The 14,584-nt window shown below is 37.0% G+C and overlaps 1 protein-coding gene across 8 annotated transcripts in view; it reads left to right on the plus strand.

Moving 5' to 3' along the window:
- Positions 1-14,584, plus strand: part of LOC139710817 (CUGBP Elav-like family member 1) — a 185,422-nt gene that overhangs the window by 135,975 nt on the left and 34,863 nt on the right. For 7 of the 8 annotated variants that reach the window (XM_071622729.1, XM_071622728.1, XM_071622734.1 and 4 more), the window contains 4 exons: positions 5,856-5,910; positions 11,642-11,773; positions 12,462-12,541; positions 14,062-14,220. In XM_071622729.1, the coding sequence (XP_071478830.1) occupies positions 5,856-5,910; positions 11,642-11,773; positions 12,462-12,541; positions 14,062-14,220 (426 nt within the window). The remainder of the gene's footprint in view (positions 1-5,855; positions 5,911-11,641; positions 11,774-12,461; positions 12,542-14,061; positions 14,221-14,584) is intronic. The other variant, XM_071622731.1, reaches the window with a different exon arrangement.

A 14,584-nucleotide genomic window follows, 5' to 3' on the forward strand; every position in this document is an offset into this window, starting at 1 on the left:
TGAATGCATGTAGCTAGCTGGGAAGGTCTCTCAGTACACAAATGGTCAATCATCCTGAAGAAAGTATCCCAACATTGTAGCTACTTTTTGAGTTATAGACACTTGAAACAATACATGAACTTGACTGAACAATTTTCAGAAAGGAGGAGGGAAAAATGGCAAAATACACAATGAAAAATCAGCATTAAAGGGATGGTATAGTTTTTGTAGAAATGGGGATTCAGTTTTCAACATTTATAGAGATGATTGGAAACCAATTATATGAATTACTTAAGAGCATAAAATCCTAAGACTAGAGGAATTCAAAGTTTATGTGATGGAGATCCAATTTGAAATGGTTGTGATATAGAGAAAAAAAAAGTAAAATATATATATTTTTTTATTGCAAGTGATACACAAATTGTCCTTATTCAGTTTTCAGTAGTAGCCACAACAAAATTCATGGGTATACATACTGAGGTGTGACTCGAATCAATGACCTGACTGCTAGACAGACATCATATATCTACTCGATCACTGGGGTTTCACGCAGCAGGTACATTGCTACTTAATATTTCTTGTGTCAAGTTGTTTTTTATTGAAACTAAATGGCAAACTGCCCTTCATCAATGGAAGTAAACACTTTAAACTACCAGGTATTCAATTTTTCAGTAGTAACTACAAATGTATCCTGATAAAAATAGGGCATACATACTCAGGTTGGTCATAAAAAACATAGAATATGATTGAATGTGATTATGATGGTAAATATCTGGGGAATATTGTTCCCTTGTCAATCTGGATCAGTATTTGAGTAATTTCAACTGATTCCACTTCAATAATTATGCAAAAATTTGTTTATGGGTATGTTGCAAAATTATTTTGCAAAATACCCATAAACATGCTTCTCCACACACTAAACGAATGGGGAACAAAGGGCATGCATCCCCAGGTTGGTCATAAAAATATAAAAATATGATTGAATATGATTATGATGGTAAATATTTGGGGAATATTATTTCCTTGACAATCTGGATCAGTATTTGAGTAGTTTCAACTGATTCTACTTCAATAATTATGCAAAATACCCATAAACATGGTTCTTCACACACTAAATGAATGGGGGACAAACTGTCCCATACGTAACTGTCCCATACGTAACACGTCATGTCTGTCTTTAATTAGAGCCTGTAATTAGAGCTTTTTGCCTAATGACATGAAACTTACCTGTGATAATCTTGAGTGTTGTGACTTTCATCACAGTGAGTTACAAGTTGTAGAATGATATACTTTCAGAGAGTTTTGAGGTTGAAAAAAATGTTCAAAAAAACAAAATTTTTCTGGTCCCATACGTAACGGCACATATTTTCTCTTCTAGAATATAATTGTCAAGGTCATTTTTCTCAATTTTTTACATGATTATACTTCTCCTAGATATCAATCACCATGATGAAGTTCAATATGATCAAAGGCCATTAACACTATTTTTCAGGTCATAAAAGTCTCTGAATGTCCCATACGTAACGTGCGCGTTATCTTGGACTTGCCCATGCTATAGGCAATCACCGAAGTAAGTAACTAATTGTAATGATTTATAAGAAAAAAAAAGAAACATGCTTAGCCATCAACAGTATAGTGATATCAAGGATTCATTTGAACAGACAAGAGATAAAAATGTGTGTTTTATACAAAGGAATAAAAAAGAGACAGGTTTGTTAATGGCACAACATGGAATGTGTTGTTATATTTCTTTTCCCAAATATGAATTTACACAGCCCAGGGCAAGATGATGTGTTGTGTTTTTCTGGTGGCTGGGATCTTTAAAAGCTAAGGCTAGTAGATGCTGTTTATCACAGCTGTCAAGAGTTTCATATCTTAGTAAGATGATATGGCTTTTAAATTTCTCTGTTTCTTTCAGTCATTCTGCTGTACCCTTAGTAAGCTATTGATGACTACCAGGTTTACCGTGGAACAGGCTTTTCTGTGTGCTTCCGTTTCTAGGTGTTTTTCTTGCTCTATATATGTAGAGGTATCATACATTATAATACAGATGATAGATTGTCACAATATGAAGCTTTGTGATATGCAAATCTACACCTGAGAACTGAGAAAATATATGCACCATTTCTGGTTGTTGGATTCTTATTTACCAGTACTAATGAAATTCATGATAACCTTTTTTTGTATGTGCCTGGTTTCAAATATACCTGTGTATTTGTGCAGCAAGGCCCAGTTCTCATAATCTCATAGAATGGAAAAGATTCTCCTTGTGAAGTGTAATCCCTCAAACCCCATTGTCATCTTGTGAAGCGATATGTGTGGACAGTTTGTTCTTGTATATCCTCCAACGTGGAAGAAGTTGCAGTTTCTCCTTGTAATACGGTCATGAAAGTCAAACCGAATGTCAAGTGGAGCACAAATGGTGTCATGGTCACATGTACAACATCGTTCATTTGAGCTGCTCTTGAAATGGCAGTTGTTAGGACGTGAATGTACACCATGTAGATTTAAAGATGTGTGCTATTTGTCCAGGGTAGGTTTATCAGCCACTTGTTTTTCTATCATTTTATTGATGTTTCAATGAAAGGAACTGTTTTGCATGTAGTATTTTTTCTGCACTGCAAACTAATATACTTTCATAACTTTTCATTGACCTCATGCACACTACCCACTATGACTTCACAATTCTAGATGCACAGTTAGTTCTTGCTGCATTTATTTGACTGTCTTTCTTTCATTTTCTTTTTGTTCTCATCTCCAAGCTACCTTTCCTAGAACTTTATTTGCCTGTATTTGTTATTGTTGCTTTGTTCTTCAACCATGCTAACTGGTAGGCTCCCACCTCATCTCTTGTCTGCCATGCTTCCTTGGTATTGATGCAATTCCCAGCCCTGTTCTGATGCCATTAGCATGGGTAAGGAATGCCTGCTATACAAACAGACCAGGCAAGGTTTGACACATGCAACGTGGAATTCGGAGCTGTGCACAGCTAAAAATAGCCCTTTATCAGTTCTGTGCCACAGTATATATGTACAGTCTATCAAATATCATGGCAGACATCGAGCATCAATCTCTGGCACTCTGCAGATTTATCAGTGTGGCATGGCACTTTCATGTTGGCATTTTATTGACTTCCTGGTGACAATAATTGCAGATGGGAGAAGGTGAAATGTCATGATTATATTATAATACTCTGTCAATCTGTTTCATCTACAGAGCACTCCCTGCCATCTTCATATCTAAGGAAGATTTTATTGGGTTGTAATACTACTCTTTAATCATGTGTGTTCATCCTATCTCCACTGTGATGCTAACATGGTCATTTGGGATGTGTGTCAGATATGTGTGTCTTTGATCTGATTCACATTTCATGGTAGGCAAAGACTGCATGTAAAGGTCAAGTAGCAATCACTTTTGGCTGTGTGAGGGAATGTATTACACAGACACAAAAAAAAGATGAGAAAGTTCTATTTATCATTTTTGTAATGGATACGATTTTCTGTTAGACAAAGTCTTTTTTTTTTCTGTTTTCAATTCATGTTATGGAAAAGTCTTTTATTACAAGTCTTTTTTTTCATTCTTCTGCTATTTTGATAGCATAAATACATTGAAATAATTTTGTCAGAGGTTTTAGTCGTGTATGCTGAATTTTGAAGAGTTGCTTTAACATCTTCAGTGATTATATGCTAATATGCATTGTATACAACCATAATGTCCTTGTAAACGGCATCTACATACTCTATGTCCACATATGAGGAAAGCTTACATCTGCATAAATTAGCCATGTCTCCAGTACAGATTGTGTTGGAGATACCCATACCTCTAATGCCTGCTTCATACAGAGATGAGCCTACACAAGTTTACATTGGTTGATTTTAGTGATGAACTTTGAGTGCTATGAGAGACCTCAGGGCCCCTCCTCCATCAGTATTCAGAAGGTGATGCTGCTCCAAACAGCCACCGCCTACCTGGTGTGCTCATCACTCCAATCACTGGCCAAGGCAAATATGGCATGACATTTCAAATCCTGGGCGATTGCTCATAATGCAGTCAGACGCAATCAGCTTACGTATCAACACAGCCTGATTTCGGTCTCTTATTGTGTCTTTTCTCTCTTTCTTTTTCTCTTCTTTTTCCATCATATTTTTTTGTCTACACATGCTTACACGTGTGTGTGTGTGTGCACACACACACCAGCTCTTTCTGTATTTACCATCTCTGCGTCTACCGGTATCCGATGTCACCATATTACATAATTTATGCAACTGCCATCTATGGCTTGCAATGAGAACTAGTCACATTGCTGTTCTTTCTCACAGTACTTTCCAACAAGCAAACCTTGGTGATGGGAAATTGTTTCATTCTTTTTCCTCTAAAGCAGGTGTAAGTTGTTGTGTGAGCCAGCAGTGGATGTGAGCTGTTTTTAGAAACCATCAATAGTGCTCATGAAACATGCTCTCAGAACCCTTTAGTCTTCACAATTCATTTACAGAATCATGCAGTATGACTAAATGTGTAACATCACATGTCACGACATATACTGAATGTATGAAGCACAAGTGATGGACTAAACCGCTGAAAATTCAATTAGGACCTGAATTTTATGTAGGAAATGACAGAACATTACTGTCTTTTTTTGCTTAGTTTTGTTTGTTTTTGCATTTCCAAGAAAATAAGGTCAAGAAGAATACAGGGTAGTATGTGTATATCTTGCCTTGGATGTGACCAGCTATATCAAACTCTAAATTGGAGTGGGGGGGGGGGGGAGAAGATACTTTGGCTGATTTGATGGCCAGATAATTGACCAGTATCTTTTAAGGTAAAAGCCTTCTCCTATAGATAGATCCATTTTTCCATTTGGGCTTCATATATCTCAGAATAGCCTTGTTCCAAGTACCACTTACTCTGCCACTGGGTTAGACAGTAAGACATAACAATATTTTCCGGTATTTCCTCCATTTACTCTGTATTATAATCTGTATACAAATTTGTAACTGTGTACAATTCTATGAGGAATGATATTTGTGGTTACTCAAGTTGTGACTGAGTATTTTTGTGTGATACCCTGTGTTTTGCACAAAATTAGAATTGATGGGATGCACATGTTCAGAGGACATGCTACATGAGCACTAGCAATGGTTTACAGAAATAACTCTCACCCATAGCTCTCTTGTATGGCATCAACCCACATCTTGACTGAGAACAGAGACCACTTCTCATTATTCCCAATTTGTAGTTTGCTAATCTAGTCTGCTGCCCTCATTATGTGCTATGCTGTGCCAAGCTTGTATGTGACACCTGAAGACATGTTACACTGTAGAACTGGCTTAAAATGTCACTACTTCTTGGTTTCTCTGATGTATGTTCTGTCATGACAACTTGACTCTGTGGGAGTGCTTACATTGCGTATCTTATTCAAACAAATTTGTCCAGTGCCTAAAATTTTATTAGCAACCAAAGGTGGTTCGCTAGTAATGTGTTCACAAAAAAATACCTGCAAAAGAACATGAAATCAAGTTGTCAAATATTTGCATTCTCCTATGTATATTTTCAACTTTTCTTTCAGTTGATATAGTTGTAGTCAAATATTTGCATTCTCCTACTTATATTTTCAAATTTCTTTTAGTTGATTCAGCTGTAGTCACAACATTGACAGTTCTCAGTAAAAATGTCATAGGTTTTAAGTTGATGGCATCATTTATAGGAATCAAACTTTGTGAAAATTGATGAATGTGAATTCTCTCCAGTCTTTTCATTATAAATGCAACAATTTTGTGTTTTTTAAAAATGACTGTATTTCATTAATTTAACCAATGTCATTTTCCTCTCTTTTTTTTAATCCCACCCTCTCTCTCACCCCTCACAACATTCCACAGGCGAGGCATCCAATCCAGATGAAGCCAGCTGATTGTGAAGGTAGGAACTACAATGGTAAGTGGTGGTGGGAGTAGAAATATGTCTATTGCTACCACTGCATTGTTGGAAAGGCTACATTACTAGAATATTAAATATGGCATAGTACACCCCCCCCCCCATTCAATCAGTTTCAAATCAAAAGTTGGTCTCTTTAATAGGGTGTGTTTTTGAGAAGTAAGAGATATAAAATGTATCTGTATCAATCTAGTGTCAGCCCACGAGTTTAGAATAAGACATCAGTAAGCTATAAATGCCAATTGTGTCCTAGCTGCAACAACTTTTTTTGTGCTTTTTTATGTCCTTATATTCTATCATATGTTCACTAATTGTTTATCCTCAATCTTAACACATACCTGTATATTTTTACAGACAGTATAGGTGACTGTTTAGAAAAATGTTTATGTTCAATACCATATTTTGTCTATGGTAAATATAAGTCTTCACGTAGTCAACACTGTAGGAAAATTTGGATTTTTGGAATGCACTTTGTAAAGGTGTGTGCCTCCATTGATTGATGTAAGAAATTTGAATAGAACAAGCTAATTTGTATAAATAAGTGTGCATACCCTTGTCAAGAAGTCACAATTTTAATCAATTTATCTTATCTCATTTGATATAATATTAATTCTTAATTTTTATTTCATAAAGCCTCTGCTCTTCCATACTGCATTTGAAGTTCAAATGAAGAGTTCTTTTGCAAAATGAGCTAAGTGCCTTTTTTAAACATTTCAAAGTAAGTCCATCATCAGATAGAGCAAAGTTCAACTTTTCGAGTAATGCATCACTTGTGACATAGCAAGGAATATTCTAGAAGTTATGATTAAAAATATCCTGTATTTTCTTATTATTTTCTTTGTTTTTAGCAGCTTTAATCACAAATGTCTCAACTTAACAAGAATGGAGTTAGCTCGTTTTGCGCTAAAACTCTTCAAATACAGGTTCATGTGGATGGGACTGTACTCTTAATGGCATTGTGCACTCACTTCATCTACACCTTGTCTATCCTTACAACGACACAGCTAAATGTCAACCTGTTTTCACCCTGTATGGAGTCGTTAGTTCTGGGAAATGATATCACATCATGACTCAACATTCAAAAAATGTGTCAAGTGCTGGCAGAGTGTGCTTGACTCTAGGTGCACAGCACAGAAATTCTGGAGCCATGTTTACCCTAGACAGAAACCAAGTCTTCCAGCTCACAGAGTACGAATTCAGGCCTTCACATTCACTTCATTCCATTCATACCCATGAAGATTTTGTTCATGGGATAACAGTGGACTAATGCTTCAGACAGTAGAGGCTGCAGTACTCTTTGGCAAGTTCCCCCAATTCCAGCGTGTCAGAACTCTATCCCACCATGCCTCGCTGTCGGCATAGCACCAAGTTATGATTCAAGCAGATGTCTTCAAAATTCTATTGTGGTCCTGGCATCAGAATCAGTTTGTGTCAATGTTGGGCCCAAGGTTTTTCTGGTTTGCAAGAGAAATAAAGTTGGCTTCCATGGATTTCCCAGTCAAATGCTTGCAGTATTACCCACCACTATGTTGTATATGTGTGTGAATGTTAGATGAGATGATGAATTCTAGTAATCTGCTGAGGCTGCTATTATGCAGTGAAAAGCTCCTCATTCATATGTGACTCACTAAGAAAAAAGAGGAACCAAAAATGGCAGATTCTCTAATAATGACATGAAATTATTTCCTTAATTCTCTGCTTTAATTTTATACATCAAACAAGTCTTTAAAATTGTTCCTTTACTGAGATATCAGGGGTCTAAGGAGAGCATGTAGAGTTGTCGTGGGTATTAGTGTTTCCAGAAAGTTACCTGCATAATTTTCATTCTGTCACAAGTGCAACCAAAGACAAGTAGAAAGAATTTCCTCAGTGTTTCCACCTTCTCTATATAGATAGCCCAGATGCCAGGAGGATTTCTATCTCAATGCAACGGAGAGAGTCTTATAGAGTGCAGCTGACTTGTAGAATATGTGTAGTACTAGTTTTCAGGTAACACGCAAACCACAGAGAAATGGCAATCACATAGCAAATGATGGAGGATTCTTTTTCTGTCAGAGAGTATTGCTTGCTCCACACATATGTACTAGGGAGAATGGCATAGATTTTGCTAATTTTAATACTGTCATCCCTCTTACCACATGTTAATTAGTTATTCTTTTGCTATCAACAAAATTGATAAAAGCATGTCGATGTACACTTTGTATTTGTGCATCATGCAGTTCTCAGAGCTTCAAAACATTCATCCAGTTAATATTTATTGTTGAAGTAAGATTCTCCAAATGCTTGAATTCTAAACAATTTTACACTTTCTAAACATTCTCCCAATTTCCATGATGGTATACCTTCACTACAAAAGTTTTGCCTTGGGTTATATAATTCTAAACACAAACTCATCTTAACTATACAGCATCTCAATTTTAAATGAAAACATTTTTTTCTTTCATATGGTTTTGTTTCTCCAAAGCAAACTATTTCAACCATGTAGAATTTAACTGCCAATGAATTTCCCTATACTTGTCTACATGCATTGAGAAGAATACAGTCTCATCTATGATTATCCTACTTGTCAGAGGGATGTATTTACCTTCATATATACTTGGAAAAAAAAATCAAAGCAAACAAACACAGCACTTACTCACACATACATACACACTCACAAATCATGTTTACTTGATAGAGCTGCTAGAACAATTCCCCACTGAAGTTATTAATTGTTAGTCATTATATATTTTCAAATGCAAATAAATGGTATGCCTATTTAGTGAGTACACCATTTCTATGTTTTTCCCCCTCAAACCAGCATAGTAAATACCAGTATGTGTGTGTACCTTTCTGTTATCTTAATGCCCTAGGAGCACAAACAATATGACATATTTATATGCATGCATCTGGCTTCTCTTGCTCAAGAAAACGGTCTGGTGGTAGGCTTTAGCAAGCATACACTTTCCAAGCCCCTGCCAAAATATTTTTACACTTATTACTCTCCTTTGTTGATCTCAATAACATTCATCTCTTGTCTTGTTTAGGCAAAACATGTGTCATTTGGCTTCAAATTTCAGCTACATGTAACTTTTTTGATAATAAAATGAATATTGAGACCATTGATACTTTCACATTCATGATAGAAATGTGATATGATTGTGAAAACAGTATTCATGCAACATAATCAGATCCAGCAACACATATTTTACACATTATTGTAGAGAATGAGAAATTCCTTGCAATTATGGCTTCATGTAGATAAAGTAAATGAAGACATAAGTGGATGAACAGCATGATATAAGTCTGAGCAAGGAGATAACACCTTTGATGTACCCAAGTGGGCATCAGAAATTGACTCTCATCAAAACATGGAGTGAAATTAAAATATTGGTTACTTTTCTCTTCATCTTGTAAATTTCTTTACAATCAAGAGCTACCATTTGAAGACAGACCATGTTTCAGTGGGCACCAATTTTTTAGTCATCTGAATAAACTATTGTTGCAGATTTTTGCCCATTTGCCAGTTTTGTGGAGTCTCCTTTGTGCATCCATGACCAAGGGTTGATAGGATTGCTCTCCCAAAGCTTTGTTTGTGAGGATTACATTAAAAAATCCAAAACAGAAAACCAGAAAGATGAAGGAATTAAAGACTTGACTTTGAAAAGATAATGACCTGCATAAAAAGGAATGGTATTAAGGGCACAGCTTTTGTCTGTATCTAACTACACCAAGAGCACAGTAACAATGCAGCAGGAACAAGGTAGACAAAACACATTAAAACAAAAGAAGAAGAAATGAACATAGACCAAGTGTAGCTCTTACAAATCTAAAGGGCATTGTGCAAGCTCCAGTGAATTAACCAATGAGAATGCTCCCCCTTGTTGCTAGGGGTAGAGTCTATTTAGGGTGGTAATTTAAAGCTTCAGACTTGTTTCTAACTTTTTCAAATCCTTGTAAACATACTACATACACATAAAAAGTTTTTTCTGCTTTCACGCTTTCATCACTTTGTCACAAAATTTTGACATATTGTAGGAATAAACCTTAAAACACACTATATAACTAAACCAAAAAGGGAAAATAATAGATTTTGACCAAATTTGAGGATCTTATGACAAATTTGTTTTTCTCATCTCAGCTGTTTCCCACCCTTTGCTCCTTCCACCACGGCAGTGGAAACAGTGGAACAGTGGAAAATTTATTAAAATCGCAGGCATCTAAAAAGGGAAAGATACATTGGAAGTTTGATGCTTTACATGTATAGTGATTGCAAGCACTGATATGCAAATTAGATAACATGGGATAGTGACCTGTCCTCAGGAGTCTACCACTGACCCACACACTAATCTGTGCTTCAGATGATTGTGTAGTTAAAATCATTTAGGAATGAGCTAGTCTTTTAAAGGGAAATAGGTTATAATTGCTTAATTAATGGCCTAAAAGATTATTTTCAGCTATTTGTGTATGAACCAGTGAGAAACCTATGAGGGAATGATATCATTGCCTCAGCTAATTTGCATGTGTTGTTGGTATGCCACACTAAAGTGTAATCATTCAAATCTGGGGTAGCACCAATACACAATAGCTTCATAGCCAGCCCTGTTTCAGATGCATTGTGGAATGGCTTTGTAGCAAAGTTGGATCCGGTCTGAGCTGCATCTTCTTCGCCAGACCAGCGTGTAAACATTGCCAATATATGTGACTGGGACGAGTCGAGGGAGAAGCACCGCTTACGGTATATTGCCAAGCAACCAACCCAGGTCACGTCTTTCATCCAGGGCTATTTTTGAAGATTTCTTTGCTTATCGTGTGACCAACACATTGCAGCATCGCAGCGATGACCAATGATTTAATAGCGGCAATCAGTCGACTTGAAAATCTGTAAGCTCTTTTTACGCCACATTCAAACTGAGGAAAAGAGTAGTATGAACAAAATTGACTCATTGATCGCTGTGTATCCTATGTGGACAAAGATGCAAGCTTGACAACCAGAAGTGACAATGCTACTGATCTATCCCACAGTGCATCTGTGTTAAGGCTCCACAACGTTGCTTTGCATATTGGGGTTACCCTGAATTGTGTCCCGATTGCCAATACATGTACCAGTTCTAGTAGCGGTCTTCTTTATCTGGGAAATGTTTCAAGACATAAATTACAGTCAGAAAAAAGAAATCAGTAGTTGATTGTCGCGATGCAACCATCGTGCTTAGACGATGTCTCATAAATACCATGAGAAAGAAAAAGCAGGAAAAGTGATGTACTGAATATGATTCATATTCCTGATCTTAAGTCCCCAGGAGCAGTGTTTGCTGTGGGATTGTATTTGCTGCCAAAATCTCTGCGTTTCTTACTCAATCCTGCACTGCCAGTTCTCTGTTAGGTTTGTCAATGGTCCAAGGAAGGTTTCATGGTGACGCTGATGGCAATAAGCTGTTTGAAGATCTTCATTTTGCAAGTCCAAGTATTGTGCGCAACTTTAACATCTGAATTAATCTTGGTTTCCCATGGAACAGCATTCCTTTCTGTGTTCTTTTTCTACATATTTACACTGTGTTCAAATTGATTCTTTGTAATAGATTTATTTGTACTAACTTTCATTTCCTGATACACATTGCCCTGATCAATCATCTCTTTGTTTTTTAAAAGTCATAAAATTTACCCCGTTTCTTAACTTGGTATTTGAACCTGACGTAATTTGCCTTGTCTCTCTTGCCATCATAACTTACCTCTCCGGATCTACTGTGTGCAGTTGAAGAGCGGAAACTGTTTGTGGGTATGCTGTCCAAGAAGTGTGACGAAAATGACGTCAGGGTGATGTTCGCCCCCTTCGGTCACATCGAAGAGTGCCACATACTAAGGGACCAGATGGGTGGACACAAAGGTATGCTGAGAATTTGGTATGTGTTGTGTGACAAGTATTTCTAGGACAAGGCCTGCAAATGCAGTGACAGGCTCTGAAAAAAAAAAATATGGAAAGATAACACAAATTATATACTGTAAAATGTGAACATTTTCGCGTGACTAATTTTTCGCAATTAGCCAGGGAAGAAGAGTTTCGCGTGTTTTTAGTTCCGCGGAATCAAGACATTGACTATTGGAACATATTAAGGCAAGCAAAAATATTTGCGCGCTTTTATTTTCATGCTAGTTTCTGGTTGCGCGAAATGCACAAAAATTTCAACACCGCGAAAATTTCCACTTTTACAGTATGTGTTGGAAATGGTTATGAGAAAAATGAAATACAAACTAATTCTTATTCCAAGGAATACAAGTTTAATACCATATGCTTTGATATGAAAGAAGTCTTGCCACCACTGGGTTCCAATTCAAGAAGCTGTAAGACTTCAATTTCACGTAGTTTTACCAACTTTGGTGCGTGCTGTAGACACCTCTTTGTAAGCCTCAAGAATGTTTTTATCTAATTTTTATATGCTTCTCTGTTTCGGTTAATATTTTTCTAGTATATATATCAATTTTTGTGAATATTACCACATTCTAGCCAATGGTAGTCATTTTCATATACTAATACTTATAGTTTGTCAATCTTCTCTTGCTTATTTTATTTCCAGGATGTGCCTTTGTAACATTTTCAACGAGGCAAATGGCCCTAAATGCAATAAGAGCTATGCACCAATCAAGGATTATGGACGTAAGTACTGGACAACCTTTCCTGAAACAGGAACACCTCTATATTATTTTTCCTTTCTTTCTGTCTGTTGTAATTTGCCCGATATTGATTTTGTTACCAGAAATCATTTTCAGTGTCACAGACTTTCATTTACTAGAGAAGTTGCCTGTGAAATGGTTCCTCATTTGCAATCCTACAGTATGCTGTGTTTCAGTATTAATGTAGGCCATGTGAGGTCTCAGTCAGTTGCATTATTGCCTAGGGGTGTATATATTATCTGTGTTTGATTTATTCACACTTCGAGGTAATAGAGTTGATTGCATATCTCATGCTTCCAAAGATGACAAGTATAAAGAGGCCATCCTGAGTGGTATTAGCATGGTCTTTGCATACTACACAGACTCATGCTGAAAAGGTTGTGTGCCCTTGCTCTTAAAACTGTATGAAATCTTGAGCATGAAAGGTTTTGCTTCTTTATGATATGAATGTAGGTCCTCTTCAAACATTCAAGTAACAGTATGCAAGTCTCACTTCCCAAATTACTACTTTTATTGTCATCAGATTTAATTGTTATACAATTTTTCTTGAAAGTAAGCGATGTATGCGATTACCTGCTCTCTGGCACTGAGGAAGCAGCATGTGTTATACTCTTAATACATATTGCTGTGCTGTTGTAAGATAAGGATTATGCTAAATATGTAAGAAAATGTGATCGTTATCATAGGGATTTACATACTATGTGTACACAGTATCCTCATATGTAGGGTTTGCATTTTTTTCTGGAGAGGGCTTACTGTTGACATGCAGTTCTGAACACATCATTTTCTGTGTGAGCAAAGTACATCAGCTAATGCGTTAAAGTCTGGTAGTATCTGTCACAGAGTTGTAATTGTAGTTGTCTAATGAGCTACTCTGCACAACATAGGCACTGTAAAATAACCTCTCTGTTAAACTGATCAGTGATAGTGCATTTCAGAGAGTAACATGCTCATTCGTTGTGTTTGAGCATAACCCCCAATAAATATGCAAAAGTTGATTCTGATGTAAGCAAGTAAAATTTAGACTTCCAAACCAATCATCAAAATGAAAATGAAATAACTAGTGTCTGTGATATATCCTAGTATACCCATGCAAAACTTTCCCTGCACACCGGGACATCTTCCTTCCCAATACATCATTGCCCCAGGTCAACTACCCCTTAGGACAAATAACCCATAGGACAGTTACCACAGTGACAATAACTCTCATCCCCCTACCCGAATATGATCCTGGGACAACTACCCCCTTCCCCTTCCAAGAACCACTACCCTGAGGACAATTCCCCAGTGACCATCACAGACAAAAATTAAGAAGAACATTCAACAATAAGAGAAGATGGAAGAAAATGATAGTAACTTGAGGAAAAACACAAAGAGAAGGTGAGGAAAGAAAGAAAAGACATTATGAGGTAAGACAAAAAGAGGACATCAAATAAAGATAAATCATGTTCTGGGAAAAGAGCCATGTAATTATCGCCTCTCTCATGCTGATGTATATTTCAGGGCTGCACGTCAAAGCTGGTTGTGAAGTTTGCCGACACACAGAAGGAGAAGGAGCAGAAGAAGCTACATCAGATGGCACAGCAGATGTTCCACAACAACCTATTACAAATGGCAGGCCTCAGCAGTGGGCTCAACAGCCTCAACAACCCCTACCTATTTGTAAGTATCTCACCCCTGGTGGCTAAACCAACAAGTGAAGATGGGAGGGTAGCAGTAGCTTTGCTGTGCTGCTTCAGATCTTTCTAACTGCGAGATTGTACTGTTTCATGTGATATGTCCTTTAGCTGGTTTTGCTTCAAGACATCATGCTCTTCTCCAGTCATCCATCTTTAGAATTGTTAAGTAGAGAGTTGTAAGTCATCATTTACCCGTTGAGGACGAGTCCTGAGTATACACGGGCAAGCTTCTATGGGAAATGCGTATTGTAGCAAAATCAGTCCGCCCTCAACGGGTTAAAGACCTGGTAGTATGGGGCTACTATGGAGTGGGAAGGCTTGCCTGGCTGCGACATATTTGAGAATCC

The sequence above is a fragment of the Diadema antillarum genome, unplaced genomic scaffold (assembly GCF_040938485.1).
Source record: "Diadema antillarum isolate AM-2024a unplaced genomic scaffold, OU_Dant_1.0 seq00001573_RagTag, whole genome shotgun sequence".
Lineage (NCBI taxonomy): Eukaryota > Metazoa > Echinodermata > Echinoidea > Diadematoida > Diadematidae > Diadema > Diadema antillarum.